Source organism: Culex quinquefasciatus, chromosome 3 (assembly GCF_015732765.1).
Source record: "Culex quinquefasciatus strain JHB chromosome 3, VPISU_Cqui_1.0_pri_paternal, whole genome shotgun sequence".
NCBI lineage: Eukaryota > Metazoa > Arthropoda > Insecta > Diptera > Culicidae > Culex > Culex quinquefasciatus.
Genome location: NC_051863.1, coordinates 157142791 through 157168013, shown reverse-complemented (window position 1 = coordinate 157168013; position 25223 = coordinate 157142791). Strand labels below are relative to the sequence as shown.

Here is a 25223-nt window from a genome sequence, read left to right as displayed (position 1 = left end):
CTTGAGCTACACGCTGATGTGGGGTTGGCAGTTTGTGTGAGGGAAATTCAACACAATAACGTGTAAAACATTCGGTTTGAAATGTTTCAACTGTCACCAAAGTTGTAGAACAGTTTGGTTGGCAGTTGCAACTCATGAGTTGTTGACAAAAATTGTTGAGCGAAATTTGTTTACCAAAACTAAAATTTAAAAACCAATTTTCGAGAATTCAACGCAAAAATCATTCGGAGGATCTCGTTTCAGGATGCCTCTAACTGCAGAGCAAGCAATGCTGCAGGTGCAGGTAAGATTCATATAAAATTTGTTTTTTAATCAACAGTTATCAGCAAATCCCTTCCAGGATCGCCTCCGCTCGCTGAAATCGCTGGTTTATGAGATCGAAACCGAGCGCAAGCGGAACGAACCCAACATCGTGAAGGCAATCCAGCTGACCAAGGCGTCCGGCGAGGACAAATCCCCCGCGTTGACCCATAAACTAAAGGCGCACTACAAGGTCGGAATTCAGGACGCCATCCAGGAGGAGGCGCTAATTCGCCAGGCACTTGCCAAGATTCAGGACATCCGCAACATCCGGAACGAGCGCCGCATTCAGGCGCGAAATGCCGGCAACAAGGAGACCATCCGGCGCGGAGCTCTCATGAAGATGCTGCAGATTTCCGCCCAAACGTTGCCGCTTTTTGTGAGCAAAGTGGGCGAGAAGATACCTCCGCTGTGCGGCAGCATTCCGGCCGACAACAATTACGTGGCCAAACCCGGAGACATGGTGGCGGCCCTTGTCAAGGGCGTTGAAAACGAGGAAAACTGGATCCTGGCCGAAGTCGTGCAGTATCTGGCGAACGCCAGCAAGTACGAGGTGGACGACATTGACGAAGAGCAAAAAGATCGTCACATCCTTAGCAAACGGCGGATTGTTCCGTTGCCGCTGATGCGTGCGAACCCGGAAACGGACGGCCAGGCACTGTTTCCCAAGGGGACCACCGTGATGGCGCTCTACCCGCAGACCACCTGCTTCTACAAGGCCGTCATCAACTCCCAGCCCCAAACGGCCAACGAAGAGTACGAGGTGCTGTTCGAGGATCCGACCTACGCGGACGGCTACTCTCCGCCGCTGTTCGTTGCCCAGCGGTACGTGATTGCCATCAAGCAGAACAAGAAGGTATCCGGAAGCTCCTGACAGCAGTCGTCCGCGCAAACCACGACTTCGGCGGCAAATGCTTCTTCTTCTACTTTGGGCGGGAACGCAGCTGCGGGTGCGATGTCCACCGTCAGTGGGCCAACGGGAATGTCCTCCGTTGGAAAGGAAGAAAGCCTGATGGACACGTTTATGATGGATGGCCAATTTTAAAACACTTCGAATATTGCTATCAGTATGCATAACTAAATTATTGTAAACTCTTGTCTGAAATAAACGTAATTTACTCACAATTTCATCGCACTAATATTCCTAAAAACAGGACAATCCCTAGTCCAAAAAAAAACAAAATCAGTTTATTTTATACAAAAGAATCAGCCTGTACGAGGTTTGATTCAACAAAATTTTTGTTGAATATAATCAACGCCGATTTTGCGTTGAAACAAACCTTGATTCCACAAAAATTATTTGTTGTTTTGAAAAAATTGCTTTGACGTTTAGCGTTGATTCAACAAAAATCTTGATTTTCAAATCTACAAAACGTTTTGTTGATTCAAATATGCCTTATTTTTCTGCGTGATGCTTTTCTTCTAATTCAATTTCCACCCAATCCGTGCAAGGCCGTGATACTCTTCACATCCGACAAAAAAACTAACGTTTTTCTTTCACTTTTTTTATCCATCGATTTTCAAAAAATATTTTCTTCCATTTTTATCTTCTCTTCTGATTTGTTACTCTTTTTTTTCTCTCTGTGAATTGTAGGTAGCTCCTTCTTTTTTTTTCTTTGTGGGCTCCGCGTCCTCTTTTCGCTCCGGATGAATCTTTTCGTTCTTTTGCTCCTGTATCATTTGTCTTCTTTTCTCATTTTTAGTTTTTTTTTTTTCGTGGTGGCGGATCTCTGCTCATCTTTTTTCCCATATTTTTTTAATTTTTTTGCCATCTTTTGTGCCGTTATTTTTTTGAATCCGCATCTTTTTTTGTATCTTTTGATGAGCAGGCTTTTTTGCGTTATTTTTTTCTTGTGGCAATCTGCTTTTTTTGAACAAGTTCAAAAAACATTATTTTCAATGCGCTGGCAAATGGCTTCCGGTTAAGTTTAGCTCAATGGTTGGGTTGGGAATTTTATCTGGATTTCGCGGCTAAAGGCGCGAGTTTTTTTTGCAATCGTGCATCTTGTTAAGGTATTTTGAATGAGAAAGTTTGAAGACAAATAATGTTTTTTGAAAAGATTTGTGTATTTATATAATACAATAATAATCTGTAAAACATCAACGAAACGATATATTCAATTGCACAGAGAAAAGTTTGAAAAATAAAGACGAAAAGAAAGTGATGAATGAACAAAATAAAAAGAGGAAAATAAATATACACAAACGTAGAAGAAAGGTCATGCTACTAGTCATTATTAGCTGAACTTAAAATTTTGCAGGAATTAAAAATTACTATTTTGACGACCAGTGGACTCTCAAATTCTCAGCATCAAGAGATCACTCATGTTTCTATACTCACAATTAGAGATCCTAAATAGGGAGACTGGACGAAGTGAATTTGACGTACCCAAACAGACGCGAGTTTGACGTATCCAAACGAGCATTTGCCTTTACGCCCAGCAAAACTTATCAGTGTTGCCAAGCTCAAAACATACGTTGCTAGATCGATTTAGCAAGCTTAGACCAGTCTCCCTATTTAGGGTCTCTACTCACAATCTCGTGTGAGATTATCTTCCCCCTCGTAGCAGCAAAAGCCACCACAAAACAAAATTTGCCAATGCAGTTTAACGGAACTTACGTTGAGTCAGTTCCCAATCCCCGCCTCGCGTTCATTCGTTGCGGTTTTATGAGAAAACAAAAGAATCTTCGGCGAGTGTGCGTGTACGAGGAACAGAGAAGGAGTGATAGAAAGAGAATAACCTTGGTGACAATCACGAGACAAAAGAAGAGAACTCGCAAGCTCGGTCACTATACTTTCAGATATTTTAGTGCAGGATTCATCAATTGATAGTTTTTTTCTATCACTCATAAAAGATTAAAAGAACGCTCCACAAACTTCGCTAAAATGATAAAAAAAATGTAAATTCAATATAAAAAAATGCATTTTGCAATTTGATAGACAGTCAACTATTCAAAATCGACTAGAATGGAAACGCAGAACTCGAATTTGATTTCATGATTTGATTTTTATAAAAACCTAAGGATAATCCACACTTCGGATAATCGAGTCTGAACTGTAACTGGGTCCTACACCCTATGTAAATTTGTATGTACATTGATAAAAAAAAAACACAATTTAAAACTATTTCTCATCACCTTTTTTTATTTTAAATGTTAAAAAAATGACATAACAACATTGTTTAGATGAATCAATTTTCTGTCAAGAAGGGCCGCGAGGTTAATTTTTAACAAATTGATTTTTATGGCATCTCCAGCGCTGGGGTGCAAATCAAATTTGCACCCGGCTCATGAATACCGAGATCAAATTTGGCACCTTGAAAAAACTCCGTCATCCACACCGCTAGGGTAGCACATTTGCCACCGAAGCAAGCCCACCGCGGGGGGCAAATATGAGTTTTTATCATTTTATGCTCTCGTTTACCTTCAAAATCAATAATTATGTGTTGATTCATGCCTAGAAATACTAAAAGTTTATTAAACTATTTAATCCTATTGAAAATTTCAAAGAATTTCACTTTTCGAAAATGTCGAAAGTTAAACTATTTGCTACCCGATTTGATTCCCACCAAATTTGCTCTCGAGTTTGCCCTCGAGTCTTCATAATTTTTTTTAAATATTTTAAATTTTTTTAAGGTGAAGCCGTTGATCATTTTCGAAGAAAATTGATCATCACTATAAAATATTCTGTATTAAATTCAATTTTACGAATTTCAGCGCCAAAAGGAATCAGCATGTGCCGGTTGTTACCTTTTGAAGCCACTAAAAGAATTTTTGATCTAAATCAAATGTGCTTCAAAATTTATAAAATTTTGTGGCACAGTCATTGACGTCCTACTTGGCAGTCATTGATTAATGACGATTTCCATAACTTTACAAGGAATGGGATAATCGTTACCAAAAGGAATCAGCATGTGTAGGGCACTATTCTAAACAACTTGTTGAAGGAATTTTGTCAAAATATTGAAAGCGACGCAAAATTTATATCTTTGAACGAAAAATCATGACAATGATGGAAGTCTTCACGTTAAATCTTTTTATTTTTTAAATCTTTTAATTAATTTTTATGAAGTATTTGATTTTTTCAATTTTAATTTTTTTTTAATTTTTGATATTTTTTTTATTTTTTTAAATTTTCTTTATTTTTTTTGTTTTAATTTGAAATTTTTATATTTTTTTAATTTAAAAAAAAATTTATACACAAAAAACAATTTTTTTTTCCGTGCATCATTCCATTTGCCACAGTAGCAAACCAGCAGCAGAAATCCCGAAGAACTGAGAGCAAATTTGCTACCGCGACAGGTACAGCGGTGGGATTGACGTCGGGTGCTAATTTGATTTGCTTCAATGTTTGCTACCCGCGCTGGAGATGCACTTAGTACTCAGAAAAATAAGCTTTATGGTTGTGAACAATAATATCGGAAATTTAAGCTTCATTTTAGGACCCAATTGCGAATTTTCTAATCTCACTTAAAAATATTGTAATATTTTTATTTTTTTTTACTTCCATTTTTATATATTTTTAATTCACTTTTTTTTTAATGCAGGAATAAGCGACAAAATTTCTGCCCGTGTTTTCCCTAAAACATATTTAAAAAGATCGAAAATATAAACATACTTAGAGTTTTTTATTAGGTCCCATAAACATATGAAAGACAATAGTTTATTGGTCCTTTTAAAAAAAAAAAAAAAAACTCTGGGTACGGATTCTGAAAATACAACTTAAAAAAAAAACAAAAAAAAATACATCTAGTGTTTTCTTTTCATTATATTCCTATAAACATATGAAACACAATAGCTTATAGGACCTTTTCAAAAAAAAACTTTATGTATTTTTTAGAGTGCCTTTTTTTATCTGAATCTGAAAAAGGTATTAGACTATGACAAAGACTATGTTTTGTGTTTGTCAGTTTGCCAAACTCGCAAACCAAGCAAAATGTATGCAGGTTGATGTTTCTGCAAACAAATGCAGTCAAACTGCCTAAGTGTCAAAAAGTTTGTTTGTTTGTGAGTTTGTTCATTTGTTTGTCATAGTGTAATACGTCCTTGACTACAGTCCAGATTCGATTATCCGAAGGCCTTAAATCCAAGATGGTGGCCAAAACGGCGGTGAAAAATGCACTTTTTATTTTAAAAGGCAATCAAATATTGAAATATGAATAAAGTGGGGTCACAAAACTCGAACCTAAAATTAAAACCAAGAAAATTAAAAAATGCGGAAAAATTTTTTTTTTTTTGGTTATGATTTGATTATTTGAAGTCCCATACAATCCTTCAAATAATCGAAATTTCAAATAATCGAGCCTGGACTGTACCTTTTACTACAGACAACTTTGCCGAAGACACAAACTCGATCTGAAATGTCTTCCCGAGATACAGATATTGAATTTTTACATACCATTTTTGTGTGGATAGCTGCCACAATTGTAAGCAGACTTGTATGAGCTAACGTAAGATGCAAAATGTGCAGCTAACGTAGGATGCAGAAGCCCCTTCAAATTTTCAGCCTTTTCAAAAAATACAAATGAAATCCATTTCCGGCTTTCGTGGTGAATTGCGCACGAACAAGAGGAAGCACGTGAAAGGTTTTATTTTCATAACTTAAAATTTTATTAACAAAGTTTAACCTGCTTTTCAGATTCTCGACACTTTGTGAACAAACAAAACATTGCAAATTCTCGACTTTTCCCGGGATTTTCCGACTCCAGTGGCCACCCAATATTGTCGCTTGTGTGCTGCTAGTGAATCGTCCTATTTTTTTAACAGCACACAAGCGACGATATATTTTGACGTTGAATAAATAATTTTAAAAAAGTAAATATTTTTTTATATATTTTTGATGGCAAAAGATAATTTGCAAAAAATTTCTATATTTTTTAAGGTTTTGGTTTGGGGTCAAATTTCAGTAATACAGCCAAACAGATCATAATACCAACCATTCTATAAATATTAAAACGTGCATTTATTACAGCGAAATCCCGTACTTCTGATTAAGAGGCTAACTAGTACGAAAGTAAAACAAAAAAAACCCAAAAGTAAGCAACTAACTACGAAAATCGAACTAAAATCTACCATTGCAATTTCTAACCTACACAGCGAAGGCATTTTTGTACAATAGTTTAGAACCAACGCTACAAAAACAGAACTAAAGATAGATGATAACAGATGTAGGAGGTCGTAATCACAGAAGAATTTTAAAATTTGCTATTTGTCTCTGCTTGTCGGGCGAAGAATCAAACGCGCAAAATCGGGCCAGAAACAATAGAGAGTGTGAAACGAAAAAAAAAACGGACTGACCGATTACTTACCACTAACTGCCACCGTGGAGGCAGATGCGTGTGTTTAAATGTAAGGGTTGCAAACTCTCTCTAAACTCTAAATCGTCAGTGTTTATGTCGACGCGGCTTTCTCGCTCTCTGATTCTCTCTGTGTGATTTAATCCTAATAAGGTGTGTAGAACGTGGCTCGTCCTCGGTATCCGCGACTGGATGATGGTTGAATTCGGGTCACGCGAACAAAATAGCAACAAATCGGATGGAAAACGAAAACGGAAAATATTTTTTTATTTTTCAAAATACTACTAAGTAGAAAGAGGTAGGTGGTGGTGTTGGTTTTGGCTAGTTTTGTCTGGGACTTTGGTAAGGTACGTACGCTGGCCTTCGTGTTCCTCGGTGGGCTCCGTAGCAGCAGGCACGGGAGACGCGCGAGGCTCGGCCTCGCATGCCCCGCGGGAATCGATTGGTGGTGCACATACCGGGCCGGTTGGTGCGCTTTGGGTTGACCTTGATCTGGCGGCCCCGGAACAGCGTTTCGTTCATCGCGAGCGCCGTCTCGACAAACTCCTTCGAGCCAAACTCGATGTAGGCGAAGCCCTTCGGATGGCCGTCCGCTTTGTTGCACAGGATTGTGACTCGGTTGATGGTTCCACAGCCGTGGAAGTGTGCCTCCAGCTCTTCGGCCGTCGCACCGTAATCTACGTTGCCAACGTAGATCGACCGATTGTCGATTTCGGCCTTTTCTTCGGCGCTCATGATCGGGGTGGCCCCCGTTGGCGAGCCCAGGGTCATCTGTTTGGTAACCTCGGACTGCAACTGTTTCAACTTTTCTGCTTCCTCTTCCATCTCTTTGACGCGGGCCTTGATGGCCTCCAGCTCGGGATCGATTTGCATCTCGGCTCCTTTCAGGTAATCATCCTGAATAATAAAGCCATAACAATCAAACATTAAACAATCCAAAAAAAAACCTCAAATTCTCACCTCAATGATCAGTTCCGAGTCGTCGTCGTTCGATCCGAGCGCACCCAGGTTGGAATCGTTCAAAAGACTTTCGTCGGCCATCGTCGCGCTTCTGTCCTGCCAAAACATCAACAAAACAAGCGTTACTCACACGCACACAATCGCGCATCAACACACACTGATGATGACAGCAGAGCCCGTCAATGATTGATGACGCCGCACGAAAACGGCAATGGCCGCCAACCACCGAAAAAAAAGCACCCTCGCTCGGAAGCCACTTTTTCAAATCCGAATTTCACCCCCGAAAAACACCATTCCCACGTACCTTTTAGCTTTCTCTTGTGACACGAGTGCCCGGCACCGGTTTCGTGATAGTTTGGAGCCGAATTTCGTGTAATTTGCTGCAAAAGGCCGCAAAAAATGCTTCACTTGAACAAACACCACCCGCTTCTTCACTCTGACACTAGCTGAATTGGCTGGCTTTGGCGGCGATGGCTGATGTGCGGTTACCAGGCCGCGGCGAAAGAGACGGCGCGATAGAGAGCGTAACGCCACGTAACGTATCCGGTGTGGTGGCGAAGACTCGGTGGGGGGTAGGACTGTGAGATTTTGAAATGGAAGATTTTGAAAAGTTTGAAAAGTCATGCCAGCCAAGCAGCAAATTTTACCGAAGCAAAATTAGGACATAAAACACGGATAGTGATTATTTTATCTAAACTCAATGCCTGAACATTAATTTAATAAACTTATATTTTTCGTTTAATTTATTTTAATTGAAATTCTTGTCTTTGAAATCCAAATCCCGCTGAGAAATTTAACGCCCCGATCGGCCCTTGTAAGACCGATTTTATTCAATCATCAGACTGATCTGGTCATTACATTTCTCATTAGGATAAGGCTTTCTAGACCCAGTAAAACAATAAAATTTAACTCAAAGGTGACGAACTCTCCGTGCTTGACCTGTCAATGTCCCTGCGAAATATGTTGGCTGTCATCGGGCAGTAGGCCTTAAAAACCAGCTATATGAGAGAAAGCAGATTCTGATGCAAACAAACCAACTTCGGTGGCACTTAAAGGTGTGTGTAAATGTGTTAGTAAATTTTCGACATGAAAGCTATGGCAAACAAACAAACTCGCACATTTTGACACCTTTCCTGCTCAGTTTGCAGAAATTTCTGTCAAACACGAAAAAGGGAGAGTTTGTTTGTTTGTTTATATGCCGTAGTCTAATACCTCCTTTATGGACAGCAGCGGTAGTGAAAGCAAGCCAGAGAAAGTGAAGAAAAGCCCCAAGAAATCTCTATCTCACTCTCCCTTTGTTCTGCTGTTCGTGAACCTGGTTCTTGACCACTTTCCTTTAGAGGTCCATATGTTCCCAATTTTCCCTAAAGAATTTTAAGGAAAAATAGATTAAATGGAAATCTTAATCTGAATTTGGTGTTCAATAACAAATTTTTCATTTCTTTACGTTTTTAGCTTAATCAGCCTCCTGTATCGGTTCCAGAGTTTCGCAAGTTGTCACTTTTTATAGTAAGAACCTTCGCGTTCGAACAAAACTGTCGATTTTTTTGTTATATATAGAATGTTTAAGATAAGAAAATGAATTAAAAATACAAGTTTTCAATATTTTCATTCAAATTAAAAGAGTATTCAAAAAGTTAAAAAAATATAAATTGAATTGAAAACTTAAAAATAAAAAAAAACTAAAATACAAATATTCAAAATTTAGAACATCTTTTTTATTATTATTATTATTATAGAAACTTTACACCATTGTGCATTCATCTCTTCAAGGTGGATAGTGAAAGAGGAAAGATTACAGAGTTTAAAATCACTTCAATAATTATTACCGTGCTTTTTTTTCTAATGATTTCTGTCTATGTTTCAAATATTTAGCGGAATATTTAAAGAGTGAATTATCAAGTTCTTCAATTTTATCTTCGTCCTCTTCTTCCAGGGATTTAGAAGTTATCTCACAGCACTTTTTCTTATAATATTTTGCTTTTATGACATCTTCATCTTCTTCATCTGTTTCTTCTGCAGCCATCTCTCTTCGTTTTTTTTGTTAGTTCGTCTTCCGCGTCCAAATATGCCTGTAAGCGCTTCCTGCGGCGGGAGTGCTTAGAAAGCACGGTCTCGAATCCATCGTTGTCTTCGTCGTCAATTTCACTTGTTTCCATTGCATTTTGTTCTGGTTTACTGTTGTTGCTTTTACTGCTGCTGCTGCTTGGTTCGGGTTCAATCGGTTGTGTACTGCTTTTTTGGTTCACCTTTCACCACATCTTGAAAATGCAAAAAAAAAAAACTAATTTCCACAAGTTGAAAAAAAATAACAATCTTAAAATAAAAAAAATCATAAAGCTTAAAATCCGAAACCCCCAATAAATTTTTTTTTTGCATTTGGTTATTTTTGAATATCTATAACTCAATGCGGTTTTAAAAACACCCAGAAAGCAAAAAAAAAACAAAAACAAATTTAGTTTAAATTGGATCTTTCATTTAAAAAAAAGAACAAAGTTCGTATATTATATTATTGTTCACAACAATAAAGCTTATTTTTCTGAATACAATGTCCTTTTGTACGACCACAAAGGATTTAAAGAGGATTTTTAAATCAATTTAGAAAAATAACTTCGCGGCCCTTCTTGACAGAATAGGTTCTACTTGACAGTTCGTTCCAAGGGGACCATAGTTGATACATCGAAAAAATGTTGTCTAGTAAATCAATTTGATCAAAAATGATCAAACATTGTTTTTAATCGTGTTTTTTATCGTTGTGCATAAAAATTAACGTAGGACTTTAGGACCCTATTAATCGAAAAAAAAACTAACTCCGCATAATCAAATCTCTATGGAGAAATTGAAAAGAAATATGTTACTCGGTAAAATATACTTATTTTCGTCATACTAAGCTTTTCTAACTATTCTCGTCACTTTTGCATCAACAATAAAAAGTTGATTGCTCACTTTTATTTGAGTTATTCATTACTTTGGAATAGTCAAGCTGTACAAATACATTTTCAAATTTCTGATAAGCCAATAATAGAAACGGACCGAAAAAAGGTATATTTAACTCCATTGCAAAAAAAATCGTTACTTAATCCACCCTTAGGTGGTTGGCGCCTTCCTCACATGTAAAGGGTGCTATCCAAAATGCAAAAAGTGCTTTAATAACACTTAAGTGCTTATAACTTTTGATAGGGTTGTCAGATCTTCAATGTTCAACGCGTTCAACGCGTTAGAAAGGTCTTTTGAATACCTATCCAACGATAGGTTGCATGAGAGATCCGGACAACGTTTTCATCAACATATCTGAGATCCGGCCTCCAAAAAGCGTGTAAATAACACTTAAGTGCTTATAACTTTTGATAGATTTGTCAGATCTTCAATGTCTTGGACGCGTTGGAAATGTCTTTTAAAACCTTTCTGAAAATGTATAGCATGACGGGGTTTCTTACAAAAACCAACCTTTTTACAATCTTCCGGACTTTTGTTAAAATCGTTTTTTAAGCATAACTTTTGAAGTACTTAACTAAACTGCATGATTTTTAATAGAGACTTATGGGACCCCAAGACGGATCGAATGACGCCAAAACGGACAAAATCCGTTCAGTCAATGTCGAGATAATCGAGTGACAATTTTTAATCAACATCCCACCACACACACAGACATTTGCTCAGAATTTGATTCTGAGTCGATAGATGGGTCTAGGACGTCAAATTAAGAAGTTTAATTTCCAAGTGATTTTATAGCCTTTCCTCAGGTGAGGAAGTCAAAAACAAAATGTTTTAACAATTGCCAGTTAACAATATTGTTTCAAAGCTTTGCAAAACATCATTTATTTTAAGGAAAACAATGTAAAGGGGTCAATGCGAGTTTGTTAACAAAGAGTCTATCCTGCTCACGTCAGTGGATGTTTTGCCTTCCTCACCTTACTGAGGAAAGGCTATAAAATCACTGGAAAAATGAACTTTTTAGTTAGACCTCCTAGACCAGCCATTCTCAACCTTCTTCTACGCTGGTACCCCCTGCCATGTAAATCAAGTAGGCCCGGTACCCCCGTTGAGAATCGCTGTCCTAGACCTACCTTCATTTGTACATATCGACTCAGAATCCCCAGCTGAGCAAAGGCTTAGCCAATTTTGACCGTATTGGTCTTGGGGTCCCATAAGTCCCTATTGAAAATAATAAGTTTTAGCAAAGCGCATCAAAAGTTATGCTTAAAAAACTGCTGCATATAAATTTAAAAATTTGCAAAAAGGGTGGTTTTTGCATGCAAACCTGCCATATTATATATTATTAGAAAGGTTCTGAAATGACCTTTCTTGCGGATTAAGAATTTTCAAGATCTGACTTACCTATCTTAAATTACAAGCAGTTTAAAAAATGGTCTGAATTTACATTACCTCAAATGGTCGGGTCTGATCGCCACGAAAAAGCCGTGTAGAGGGATGCCATTTTCCTCAAAAGCCGTGTCTGTATAAACTTGACAAAAAGTCTGTAGCTAGTCTGGTTTTTTTACTCATCACTTATTTTTATTAGGACCTCTTAGGTGCTGCGATCACGTTACGTACGATCCATAAACCATGTGGACACTTTAGGGGGGTTTGAATCACTCTATAAATGAGAGGAAGGCATAACCACCTAAAGGTAGATTAAGTAGCGTTTTTTTTTTATTAGAAGTGAGCAGGATAGACTCTTTGTTAACAAACTCGCATTGGCCCCTTTACATTGTTTTGCTTGATTTGTTTTATTTAAGCCCCGTGTGTTCTACAAGCGTTACAAGTCCACCGCCAAGAAATTTGAATTCCAAATTTAGTAACGTAAAGTAACGGTCACCCTAATCCCATTTTGACAGCGTGCAATGTTGTGATTCTACATGTCGGCTTTGCACACAGAATTTTTAAAATCAGGCATTTACAACTAAAAATCGTACAAATTACCACATAAAACAATGGCTAGTCGAACGTTTATGCTGCTGGGTCAGGTGATCCCGTGCGTGAAACAGACCGCGTCGAAAATCCGCGTCCGCCGAATGGAGCTGGACACCAATCTCAACATGGTAAGCTTTCTTCCTCCCCGACAAGTTGCATAATTTTAATTTACATGATTTCGGCGCTTGCAGTACTTCAAAAAGGACGAGTTTTACTTCGTGCACGATCCGAGCAAAAAGTGCAAAACCGGCGACATCGTGCTGATCCGGGAGCTGCCCCAGAAGCTGACCCGGCTGATAACGCACTCGATCGAGGAGATCGTGTACCCGCTGGGCGACGTGACGGATCCGATCACGGGCAAGAAGGTTACCGTGGGCAAGTACCGCGAGGACATTGAGGAAACGAACCGGCTGTTTGGCAAGTCGAGCGGGGCATTCGACTACGAGAAGGCACCGCCGCGGGGCCGGCTCGAGGGCAGCCAGGATTTCAGCCACCAGGAAACGTACATCAAGTACCACGAGGACGGCAAGGATCAACCGTTTGCGGTGTGAGGTTTGGGGGAGGTCATCATGCGATGGTTGGAGAGAAATGCTTGGGTTTTTTGTTGTTTATAATTAGTAATTACTGTACAATAGAGAGAGTGCTTAAGGTGGTCCTTAGGCACACTAACGCGAACAAACGTTTTCTTCTACATTTACAACTTAATTGAGAGAAAAGAAAAGGGAAACAAAAACAAAACGCGGAGGTCACACTTTTCCTAAGCCTTTTGTACTGCCTGCGCAACACACCGGGCGTAGATACCTTAATCGTCCAGCCCGAGAAACTCCCGCTCCAGGGCCGCCCCCATCATGTTCCAGTCGCCGTCGTCCACGTCGTCGATCGGATCGTCACTTCCCTCGCTGTTGGAGCCCATGTCCAAATCCGACGGCAACTCTCCGCCCCGCCGGAATTTTGCGCTTGGGCTTTCATCTTCGTCCGAACTCAGGTTAGTCTGGCTGTTGTCTTCCTGGTCCGTGTACCGGATGAGCGTTTTACTGGTCGATTCTTCGTCTGGATCCACGTCACAAATGGCGCCGCCGCTGCCGCCACCGCCCTCGCGCTTCTGGAAGATGTTTTGCGGTTTTTCCTTCTCCTTTCGTTGCCGCTTGCGCAGTTTCTTGTCCATCGGCGGATTTTCAATGTCGACCGGTTCGTCGTCGCTCGAGCTGTCGTCCGACTCGAAAAACTCGTCAAAGTCGTCGTTCATCGCGTCCAGATCGTCGTTCGAGAAGCTCAGCAGCGGGTTGATCGTGTCGATGAACTTGGGCGGGACGTTGTCCGACTTTTTACTGGATCCGCTCTTGCCCTCGCCGTAGTTGACCACGTGTTCTGGAATAAAACTTGAAAGTTAAGAATGCGTGCAAGAAATTTCAAAAATCCCCTAAACCTACCCGGACTGTGACAGTGCGGCGGCGGTTGTCGGTTCATTTTCACCGGCTTCGACTGCCGCAGGGGGAACAGCAGCTCCTCGACGTGCTCCCAGCGTTCGGCGCACGTCCACAGCCACTCGGGGGTGACGATTTTGATTTTCGGATTCTTGCGCGCATGGTGCACCTTCGAGGTGCCGTTGACCGCGACCAGGTGCGTCGTGTCCGGCTCGAAACTTTGCGTCACCGTCGCGCCCAGGCTGCGGGCCACCTGGAACGCCTTGCTCTGGTGCAGCTTCATGCTGTTTGGGACGAGGCCGGAAAAGACGAGCTTGTGGCCGACCAGCACCTGCGATTTGACCTGCGGGATGAGGCGCTTGAGGTCGGAGATCTGGAACGGGAAAATAAGTGTTAAACTCGCCAAGTTGATCGTGGTGTTTGTTACACTCGATCAAAATGTTTCGATAGTCAGCAAATCGTATCTAGAACATCAAATTTCAATGCTCGTTTTACCCCAAACCTCTTTTTACACCTTAGCTTCCATCCACCCCGGGATTCAAACTGACGACCTTTGGGTTGTGAACCCAACTTCCTACCAGCGACTCTTTAAACTTTTAATTATTTATTAAATTGAAATTTTCTATGCTTTTTGAATTCCCTTAACTTTTTTAAATCTGTTTTCATTTATTTTGAACGGTTTGATTTTTTTAAACTTTAAATTAAAAAAAAGGTTTAGTTAATTTGGAAATTAATAAACTGAACATAAGAAAGTTTTAAAATCTGGCATGTAAAAAATTAGATTGTTTTTAATTTTAACATATTTTGAAAAACTGAAATCGTTTTTTTTATTTTGGATTTTTATAATCATTTTTTCCTGAAAAAAATAGTATTTTTTCAAATTTAATAATTTTAAAGGTTTGAAAAAAATGTTGAATGTTAATTTTTTTTTGCATCATTTCTTAATTTAAAGACTCAGAATTTTAAAAAAAATCTATAAAATTTTAATAATTTAAAAACTAATGAAAATCATGAAATTGTAATACATAATTAAAAATTTTAAATTTCTGAATTTTCTGGATTTGAAATATTCAAAACTTTCATCCTTTTTTTATCTTAGAATTTAGTTAGAATATATTTTTAATTTTTTGAGTTTTTTTTTAATTCGGTAATTTCGGATTTTGAGTTTTTTTTATTATTTAAATTGAAATTTTCTATACTTTCATATATTCTTTTGATTGAGTTTTTTAAATTGTTCAATTTATAAAATCTGTTTTTTTTCAGGTATTTTGTTTTCATTATTTTTAAAAATTCTTTGATATTTCTAATTAGTTTTTTTTATTTTTGAGTTTTGGTTTTTCAAGTTTCAAAATTCTCTGATATTCCTTTTAGTCTAAAATTTCAACAGAAATCAATTCAAATACATTTCCAGGATTTAATTTTTTTTTTCAATCCTCATCCATTTTTAATTCTTAGAATTTCGTTCAATAGTAGGTACCAGGTTTTTTTTTTAATTTCAAATTTTTATTTTTTTATTCTTTCTTATATTTTTTAGATTGTTTTAAATTTTGAATTGTCAAATCTAAAAAAATATTTTTTTATGGTTTTTCAAATTTGTTTTAATTTAAAAATATCTTTGATTTTTTTTTTATTATTTAACTAACTGGCCTTTGTAAACATAATTCAGCCAAGTTTTGTCTAATTCTAGAACAATTCAAAATAATAATAATAATAAAAAATTATGTTGACTGGCGTAGTCCTCCGTCAAACGGCTGGCTTGCACAGTCGTCTCTTCGGCGTGTTTGGTGGTAGAATTGGTTGATCTCGTTGTCCATGGTCATTGCATTGTTCGATTTCGAAATTTTGTTTGTCGTTCTCCTCCACGCAGCTTCTTTTTTCTGCTGAAACTTTTTTCTCAGATAACTGCCTTTTTGCCTTTCCTTTCTTTGATTTTTTGAAATTTTGTTTGACATTTGATTTGCTTTTAATTTTTTCATTTTGTTTTTAATTTTCTTTGGATTTTTTTTTTTGAATGTTTGTTTTTATTTTTAATCTGTTCAAATATAAAAACTCTAAAATTTAATTTTTACTATTTATTTTATCCTACAGAACTTGATTTTTATTTAAAACTTTTTTTTGAGTTTTTAGATTTTTTTTTAATTAAAAAAAATCTCTAACTCTTAATTATTAAATTTTCTGAAAGCTTTAAAAGAAAATTTCATAAATTTTGAATTATTTTTGACAAAAAAATCTTGATTTAAAAAAAATCAAAGTTTTAATTTTTTTGAGACCTTAAAACATTAAACCTTTCAAACATTTTGAATTCTTTAATTTTTCGGGATCGTGAGTGATCTCAATCTACTATCAACAAATCACGATCGCAATATTTCGATCGAATGCTGCAATAATCACCACGGATATGTAATGCAAAATATCTCACCTGCTTCGTGCTGTCATACTCCTTGTAGAACATTTCGTGTATTTTCTGCAAAATGTGCTCCAAATAGAGCAAATAATCGTCCGGATCTTCAATCTCGATCAAGTTCTCTCCACTATCAGAATCTGGCTTCTTCACGACAACCATTTCTTCAGAGGCATCTTCCTTCTTTCCATCAGTAGAGTCCGATGGTTTCTTGTCCTCTTTAGTCCCACCATCATCAGCTTGTTTCGTTTCGGGAGGTTTCTCCTCCTCCTTTCCTTCAGTAACTCCCGTTTCCTTCTCATCCTCAGCCTTCACCGCTGGCGGTTCTTTCTCTTCCAGCTTTGAAGAATCCTCTACCGGTTTCGTCACCTCCTCCGTTTCGATCTTCGGCGTCGGCGGACGGCTGCCCTCTTTGTCCTTCTTTTCCTTGTGGGCTTGACCAATTAAATCTACCGAAAAATGAGTTCTTTAAATTATTTTAATACAAGAATTTAGTTCAAGTTACCCTTAAAGTCCACCCCTTTTCCGTCCAGCTCGTTCTTAGACATGCCGGGTGGCGCATTAATGTCCCCGGTGTGCTGAAAGAAGTGGTACGGCTTGACCTGGATCAGATTCGCCGCCATGTTCCACACGTCCTCGCGATCATCGATGATGCACACCATCGAGTCTCCGCAGGGGAAAAGGGCCCTGAAACGAAAATTTCCAACTATTTCTCGTTCAAAGGAGCTACCCCATAAGACCTACTTCAAATTGTCCGTTTTACTGGTGGCGTTGAAGCACTCGTCGCGGGACAGAATCCGGTGCGAAAAGTAGCGACCCTTTTCGTCCAGAAACTGCGCAATCATGTGCGCGTAGTTGCGTGCCCCAAACGTGCAGATGTGCAACTCGTAGAACGGGTCCATCTTGGCCAGGAACTGCAGCGCCCCGGGTCGCAACCTGGTGTGATACCAGGGAGAGTTCGGACCGTACAGCTGGAAGTGGTACACGTCCTTCAGGTTGTTCGGCACGTTATCATTCGTTGTGTGAATCAACGTCTGGTCCAAATCCACCAGCAGCACCAACTTTCGATCCCGCAGCAACCGTTCCGTGTCCGCCTGGCCCAACTTCTTGGCCAACTTTTCCGTTACTTTCAGCTCGGGCACCGAGTGTATCATCGGAACCGAAGCCTCCGACCCGCCGGCTTGCTCATCCTGGCGCAAATCGGCCCCACAATCGGCGCACATGTCCTTGATGACCGTCGTGTGACTGCATTGCTGCAACTCCAACAGCGGCTTCCTGCGAAAAAAAAAACATTCCACCTTCAAAATTCAAATCCCGCGCAAAATCACCCTCCCGAAAACAAGCAGCCCAAATCCGGCCCACTTACCCTCTTTCCACGATTTCGCCCTCTTTGGCGAGGCGCTTTTTCACGACGCCCGCTTTGGTCGCCTTCAGCCGCCGGATGTCCTTTTCCGGGCCGCCCGGGCACTCGTAAAACAGGATGATGTTGCCGCCGGTCACCGAGAAGCCCTCCCGGACCTTCCATTTGTTGATCTTGATGGCACAATCCGGCGGAGCGCAGATGATGTTTTGGTTTTCTGCCATTTTTTTTTCGCAGGATGATGCGTTTTTGGTTTCGCCCGACCGCGAACTGACTGATTGACGCGGCGACGGACCGACTCTGGTACACGGTAACGGAAAGATACACGCTTGTTGGGGAAGGGTGCTCAAAAATGGGTAGCTGGATTTTATGCATACGGTTTTGGGTAGAGATCCTAAATAGGGAGACTGGTCGAAGTGAATTTGACGTACCCAAACAGGCACGAGTTTGACGTATCCAAACGAGCATTTGCCTTTACGCCCAGCAAAACTTATCAGTGTTGCTAAGCTCAAAACATACGTTGCCAGATCGATTTAGCAAGCTTAGACCAGTCTCCCTATTTAGGGTCTCTAGTTTTGGGGACGCACAGTAAACATGTGCTAGTTTGATTTAGCATTTTTCAAGCAATAGGTTAAATCACAGAGTAATTCGTTGGCGTCGAACTGTCAAAAATTGATCGCGGTAGATTGCGGTGGATACTTTTCTACCACAGTTTTTTGTGTGATCAATGTTGTAGATGCTTTGGTCGATTGTTGACAGTTTGAATTATTTCAAGAAAATCCACCGCGGTTAACCAAAATCAAAAAAATCAAATTAACAATACAACTCAGGTTTTTTATCGTCTCTATTTCAAGTTTCTGCTCAAATCTCCAAGTTCAAGTCCGACCCGAAGGCCACGGCTTGAATGGCACCCAAACCAATGATTACGCTGAGGAACCATCAACCCAAGCATCCACCCCTGTAATTTGTTGAAGTGATTATGGTTTACCACCTTGTTTACCACTGTAGATTTTCTTTAAATATTTTGTTGGTGTTGAACTCTCAAAAAATGATCTTAAATCGTGATCAATGTGGATAACGATTTGGTAGATTTTTGACGGTTTGATGCCAATAAATTGTTTCAAGAAAATCTGCCATGGATCTACCGGAAGCTGTTTAACAATACTGCTCGGGATTCGAACTGACGAAGACGACCTTTGGATTGCGAGTCTAATGGCCTATCTACAATCACTTTACTTAGAAAATTGTACTTAGCGTAGGAATTTGAATCCATGCAAAGGAATCTGATCTTCCACAATGATAAAGTAAGCAAATTGGTGACTTGACGTATGGTTTGGAAAATTTCAAAACCTACGGCAAGTTGACGTTTCTATATCAAAGGTAAACAAACAACTGCATAGCAACGTATAACAGCCCAGCAAGTTTGCTAAGTTGATTGTAGATGACGACAGTAAGTTACGTACTATTTCTAAGCAATTTATCTGTTCTACGCAACTTAACTATTCTAAGTAAAGTGATAGGCCATAACCGTCGATCCGATGGAAGGCGTGATGAGATATTTCTCGTCTCAAGAATTGCGGACGAGGTGGACTGTAACTGAACCCAGACCGATTGGTGCGAGAGCACTGTGAGAGGCAACCACGCTTTCACATACACTCAAACCCCGATGGTTTGACACCAACTGACACCAACACCAATTTTAGTTTGACACCCCTTTTCACGGAGTTCACACTCCCTACCAAACGTTTGTTTTGATAGTGTTCGTAAGCGCCGTGTAAAAAATGACAGTTTGACTTTGACCATCCAACGGGGTACTAACTTAAAAAGTCAAACGGAAAATGACTAACCACCGGTGTTTGAGTGTATACCACTGACCTCGACAAGAACTTGGTTCTATTTTCACCAAATTCAGATTTTGTTTACTATTTTTTCCACTTCTTCAACCCAGTAGTTTGAAGAATTAAAGAATTTTAGTTTTTTTTAAATTCAATGGCAGACTGAATACTAATTTTGGGCCGGTATCCTCTTCAAAAGAAAGGGGATCAAGAAACAGCTAAACGAACGGCAGAACATTAGAGAGGGAACGTTTTCTTGGGGCTTTTCTTCACCCTCTCTGGCTTGCTTTATCTACCGCTGCTGCCCATAGAGTTATCTAAGCCCGATCTCACGCACACTAGCTTACCATTTGTTTTTGCTGGCGACCACAAATTTTAACCTAAAAATCCATCGTGTACGTACACGCAATACATGCGCTCTATTTGAAATTTTGCTTGACCGGTTTCTTCCGAAGTGCATAACTTATATTAAACGAGAAAATTCATGAATTTTAGAGTTTCAGGATTTTTTTTAGAATAAATATTTTAAAAAATTAAGATATCTAGAATTATAGAATATATGTATAGAGCTATAATAGTTATGATATTAACAATTGGGTCCTAAAATGAAGCTTAGATTGCTGATATTATTGTTTACAGCGACAAAGCTTATTTTTCTGAGTACAATGATCCTTTGTACGACCACAAAGAGTTTAAAATAGATTTTTAAATCAATTTTGAAAAATTAACCTCGCGGTTCTTCTTGACAGAAAAGCTCCTACTTGACAGCTCGTTCCAAGGGGACCATAGTTGATCCATCTAAAAAATGTTGTCTTGTCAAAAAAAAATTTGCATTAAAATGAAAAAAAAGTGATCAAAAATGGTTTTTAATCGTGTTTTTTACCGTTGTACATAAAAATTGACATAGGGTTTTAGTACCCAATTTGAGAATTGAAGAAGTAGAATTTAAGAATTCAAATATATAAGAATTTACACACAAAGAAAAAGAGAAAAAAAAAACGGAATCGACGTATCACCTTATAATGTGGCCCTCTTAAACCTTGCGGTTTGGTCAACGGATCCACAGGCGTGTATCGTTCTTTTTGCGACAAGACTCCGCCTCCCGGGTCTCCTAAGTGTGAAGGTATGGGCACGGGGAGAGGGCACCGAATACCTATATTTACACTTAGAATTTTTTGCGTCCGCCCGGGATTCGAACCGGCGACCTCTGGATTGTGAGTCCAGTGCGCGGTCCGATTGATCCACACAGGCAGAAGAAAAAGAGATGTTCGGTTGAAAAGATCATTCTTTGCATTAAAAGTCCACGTTAGTGAATATTCATTGAAAGTTTAAAAATTTTATCAAAAAAGTTGAAAACTTCGAAGGTTCGAACTTCAAACGAAATTAGAAAGGGAGCGTTCTTTTATTACGTAACGCGAAAAATCGGACTTTTAGACCCCCCCCCCCCCCCCCTCGTAACAAAATTTCCATACAAATTTTAAAAATTTTGTATGGAGCGTAACACGGCCTCCGACCCCCCTCCCCCCCTACTGCGTTACGTAATAAAAGAACGCTCCCGAAAGTAAATTTTGGGTGTGCGTGTTAAGACCCGATTTGACTTAGTTTAATCAAGCGTACACATCTGTTATAAAAAACATTGAAATCTTTCAAACTGTGCTACTCGCAAGTATCCCTCCCTCTCAAACAGTCAAACCTCCCCGCAAAGTGTCATCATCAAATCGGCGCAAAGCCACCAGCAACTCGCTGATGGGAGCGTGCATTTTACTTAAAATAATCGCGTTTAATCGTGCGCTTACTTAAATATTCCGCCTTAATTGATTAGTTCCACGATCGGTGCGTGCACTCAGCTCGACTTTTTCCAAAATCGAACCTTATTCAGCGGTGAAAAATGTGTTGAAAAAAAAAGTTCACGAGCAAGCGCCGAAACGAAGAGACAGAGGAAGAAAAAGTTTGAAAAAAGTGCGCAACTCGGCACAGGTAAAGTGCGCGGCTCGAGCAGCTGTCATTACTGTGACGTGTAATCAGAACACAACAACAAACTGACTTTTTTGGGTTTGATTTGGCGCTTGATTCAACTGACATTTTCGGCTGTGTGGAATGTTTTCTGATTTATTGCAGAACTTGGTTGGATTGAATTAAGGGAAAATGATTACAAAAAGCGCTAGACTGAACTTGAGCAACAACGAATCGTTTGCGGACGTGTCGGCGGTGAGTTTGTAGAATTTGATTTTTGGGAACACAATTTTGATAGATTTCTCTTAACAGGTCTCAACCTGCGGTCGTTCCGAAGTGGACACGAATTCATCGGAGCCGTCCAACGAAGAAGTTCGGGACACTTCTGCTGCCGTGCTGGTAGATTCTGTTTACATTGAAAACAAAATTAAGAGTCTGCTCAGCCAGGAGGATCACGAAAGTTCGTCGAAAGAGGCAACAAGTGCTCAAGAAGCAAAGGAATTGGTGAAGCCGACCCCGATCGGTGGTATCCTGATGGCGGAGGATAGCTGTAACGCCGTGGATAATAAGATTTCATCGGATGACGCGGGGAGCAACGAGCTGGCTCCGGAGGAACTTTCGTTTAATGGGAAGATTAAGAGTTTGAATGAGGACAATGGCTCGCGGGGCGAGTCAACGACCAACTCGAAGGTTAACCGGGAAAAGCTGAACGAGTCGTTCGAACTGCTGACGAAGGAGAACAGTTCTCTGATGCACTACAACAACGAAAAGTCTCCGGATCTTTTTGCGGACGACGATGACGAGGAGGAGGAGTATGAACCTTCCAAGTCGGACCCGGAAGACGTCGAGGAGGACAAGTCGTTCAACGTGTCCGTCACGGGCAATGCGAGCGCGATGAGTCAAGTGGACCAGATCGAGCGCGCAATTTTGAAGCGCTTGCAGGCGTCTCTGTCGGGAGTGTTGCCTCCGCCGTCGTTGACCTACTCCCGCATCGATGTGGACCGGATGATTACGTTGTACAGGGAGAACGAGGCGAACTTTTGCTATCGTGAGACTGATGCAGCGAAGGAGGTTGAAGTTGCGGAGTCCACCACCGGGAGTCTGAACAAGCCAACCCACTCGATGGCCGAACTGCGGCAGACGGAGTGGCCACAGCTGCTGCAGTTGCGTGCACACGGCGTTTGCTACAACCGGTCCACCGATACGGAGAAGATCGAGTTGCTCGGGCTGAAGTATATCGATCGCTACATTGGGTCGGAAACGGGGTCGACGTTCAATGTGCCGCGGTCACCGTCCAGCGCCAAGAAGCGCAACCAGCGATTTAAGTGAGTTTTGGTATTCAGCTAAGTTACAATTTTTTTGATTGTCGATTGATTTTCAGAATGTTGAACCAATCTCCGGGAAGTCGGTTAAGCCATCTGGCTCGTCGTCGCGCCGTCTTTTCCTCGGCCAACCTGCTCAACACGTCGCACGGGTCGGCGTCAGCGGCCTCCTCGTCATCCAGTCAACCGTCCGCGTTCCGTTTGTGCAATAGACAGATTCTACTCGATCCAAAGTAAGACATTTCAAGTTGTCTTTATCTTAAACTTTAGTGTAACGTTTGTAAAACTTCCAGGAAATCCAACAATCGTCGTAAAAATAAGGGTCGCACCCCAAAACGGCGCACGCCCGGTCGTCGAAAGACTCCACGCCGGAAAACACCCGGTTCATCAGCCAAGAAGCGTGCCACGTTGAGCCTCCCAGTCGCCAAACCTGCCCTCTCAACCGTCAGCCGGGAAACCTCCAAGCGGGCTCTCTTCCAGAGTCCTCCCAACGAAGCGAAGGCGTCTACCTCCACAACCATAAGTTCGGCCACCGCAAGTCGAGTACAGAAATCGAAACGGGCACTCTTCTCTCCGCCGAAGCGCGCCCTCCGATTCTCCTCCGTAACCGGCTCGCGGCCGGACCTGTCCGTGAAAGAATCGCTGCTCTCGTCCTCGTCCCAGCGGTACGGTTCCACCAACAACATCGACACGCTGCCTGATTCCGGGCTGCGAAACCTCTCTACCGGAGAGTCGATTGATCTCGGCGAATCGTCGGCTGCCGGCAAGCGGAGACGCGAAGATGACCCATTCGGCGAGGCGCGGTCCGGAAAGATGCCCCGGATAGACTCGTCCGCGTCCATCAACGAAGAGGACTTGACGCCGCGCTCGCTGAAGATGGCCCGCAGCCAGAGCTTCTGCGTGGGCTCGCGCAATCTGAGCACAAAGAGTGCGTCCGAGACGAGCTTCTGCGGGCGGTCACTGTTCCGCGCCAACTCGGAGGTTGGCTTTCCGGACTCGAATCCGGCACGGCCCGTCACGGTGCTGACGGAGAACCACAAAAAGGTGAGTTCATCCCCTGGTTGAACAACATCTCGATCTAAACGTTGCTCTCATTTCGCAGAAACTTCTCTGGGCGGTTTCGCAAGCGTTGCAATCCAAGCAGATCTCGGTCAAGCACGAACAGTTCAAGACGTACGCGTCGAACCTGGCACGTGTGGTGAAGCGGTTGTTCCTCGAGTTCAACGACCAGACCGTGGCCAGCACCAGTGAAAAGCTGTTACGGTAGGCAGTTTCCATATCTTCAATTGCAAACCTCCACTGATTTAATTCCCTCCAGGTTGGCCAACAAGAACGTGTTCGACGTGATCCAGGGCCGCACCGTCGACGACATCTACCAGCGCGAAAAGACCCGCCTCCTGAACGCCCGCAACCACACCAAACTCCAGGGTTACATCGCCCCGGAAGAGTACGAACAGCGCAAGCAGCTGATGCGACGCAGCACCTCGACCTCGACGCTCCTCTCGGAGTCCAGCTCGGTCGCCGCCGACGGCAGCCAGCAGCTTCTGCTCAGCCAGAGTTCCGTTTTCTCGCAGAGTTCCGAGTTTCTGAACCAACTGTCGCAGACGACGACGGTGGCGGCGGCGGCGGCCTCGGTTCTGCGGGAGAACATTGACAGCGAGTTGCGGCAAAAGTCGTCCGCCCAGAAGCAGGTTTCGTTTTCCGGTAAGGACCAGAAGAACCTTAGTCCGTACGCGGATCAGAAGGGTGCGGGTTCGCACGCCAAGGCGAAGCTTCTGGTGGGTGGAGGGGCCACGCCGAGCATTCTGAAGGCGAAGCGGCAGATTTCGTTCGAGTGAATTTTGAGGGGACGGCTTGGTGTGATTCAGATTACCATGGTTTTTGTTGCATTTAAAAATACTTTTTTGAACATTGTGCGAATGCAAAATGGCTAGCAGGAGGTCTGCGCTTCATTTGCCAATTGTGGTTCGCATCCTAATGGAAGGGTAGCAAAGAACATTTATTATTTATAGACTACATGAATTATTATTACCATTACTAGGCTGTATATAAATGAAGTTTGCGATTTGTCGAAAAATAATAAAAAGAAATAATTTATTTAACAAGCGGGTTGTGGCCTTCATAGAACTAAAAAGAATACCTTGAAGCTATTTCTGGCATTGGATCAAATTTAAAATCCCTTAGTTCGTCAATCCTTGAAAAGTTCAATCAATATCTTGAAAGATTAACCCTCTACCTACTACCCATTTTTTCGAATTTTTTTAGATCATTTTGAGCAAAACTTTACTTCTGGAGCTTTTTTTTTTTTTGAAAGGTCCAATAAACCAAATTTTCAGTTTTTGCTTTTTGGGTGTTTTTTAATACGCCTGGCTCAAAGCGGTTTCAAAAACACCCAAAACGCAAAAACTGGAAATTTGGTTTATTGGACCTTTATAAAAAAACTCCAGACTTCTTTTGT

At 41.0% G+C, this 25223-nt stretch overlaps 5 protein-coding genes across 7 annotated transcripts; 3 read left to right on the top strand and 2 right to left on the bottom strand.

Annotated features, from left to right (window-relative positions):
- Nucleotides 1-122: 122 nt before the first annotated feature.
- On the top strand, nt 123-1436 carry LOC6036278 (SAGA-associated factor 29). The gene is made up of 2 exons (XM_038265552.1): nt 123-283; nt 341-1436. Exons 1-2 carry the CDS (start codon nt 245-247, stop codon nt 1172-1174), a joined length of 873 nt encoding a protein of 290 aa, XP_038121480.1. The 5' UTR covers nt 123-244; the 3' UTR covers nt 1175-1436.
- Nucleotides 1437-2151: 715 nt separating this feature from the next.
- Nucleotides 2152-8026, bottom strand: LOC6036279 (polyadenylate-binding protein 2). Of its 3 annotated transcripts, none has more exons than XR_005278568.1 (5): nt 7861-8026; nt 7557-7652; nt 6952-7493; nt 6609-6784; nt 2152-2390 (listed from the first exon to the last, which is right to left on the bottom strand). XR_005278568.1 is itself a non-coding variant. In XM_001846293.2 (4 exons), exons 2-4 carry the CDS (start codon nt 7635-7637, stop codon nt 6742-6744), a joined length of 666 nt encoding a protein of 221 aa, XP_001846345.2. In that variant the 5' UTR covers nt 7638-7652; nt 7861-8026; the 3' UTR covers nt 6601-6741. The 3 variants fall into 3 exon arrangements, 1 of the variants encoding a protein (XP_001846345.2); XR_005278569.1 differs by having other exon boundaries at nt 7557-7647; XM_001846293.2 differs by lacking the exon at nt 2152-2390 and having other exon boundaries at nt 6601-6784.
- A 4360-nt stretch (nt 8027-12386) lies between these two features.
- LOC6036280 (28S ribosomal protein S17, mitochondrial) lies at nt 12387-13149 on the top strand. The gene is made up of 2 exons (XM_001846294.2): nt 12387-12598; nt 12662-13149. The coding sequence occupies exons 1-2, from the start codon at nt 12491-12493 to the stop codon at nt 13019-13021; spliced, it is 468 nt and encodes a 155-aa protein (XP_001846346.1). The 5' UTR covers nt 12387-12490; the 3' UTR covers nt 13022-13149.
- On the bottom strand, nt 13068-17948 carry LOC6036281 (RNA polymerase II subunit A C-terminal domain phosphatase). Its single transcript, XM_001846295.2, has 6 exons — nt 17662-17948; nt 17040-17570; nt 16801-16982; nt 16314-16744; nt 13901-14267; nt 13068-13838 (listed from the first exon to the last, which is right to left on the bottom strand). The coding sequence occupies exons 1-6, from the start codon at nt 17877-17879 to the stop codon at nt 13273-13275; spliced, it is 2295 nt and encodes a 764-aa protein (XP_001846347.2). The 5' UTR covers nt 17880-17948; the 3' UTR covers nt 13068-13272.
- A 3150-nt stretch (nt 17949-21098) lies between these two features.
- LOC6036285 (serine-rich adhesin for platelets) lies at nt 21099-24867 on the top strand. The gene is made up of 7 exons (XM_038264963.1): nt 21099-21467; nt 21609-21698; nt 21756-22768; nt 22825-22998; nt 23059-23809; nt 23868-24028; nt 24084-24867. The coding sequence occupies exons 2-7, from the start codon at nt 21636-21638 to the stop codon at nt 24601-24603; spliced, it is 2682 nt and encodes an 893-aa protein (XP_038120891.1). The 5' UTR covers nt 21099-21467; nt 21609-21635; the 3' UTR covers nt 24604-24867.
- The last annotated feature ends 356 nt before the right edge of the window (nt 24868-25223 follow it).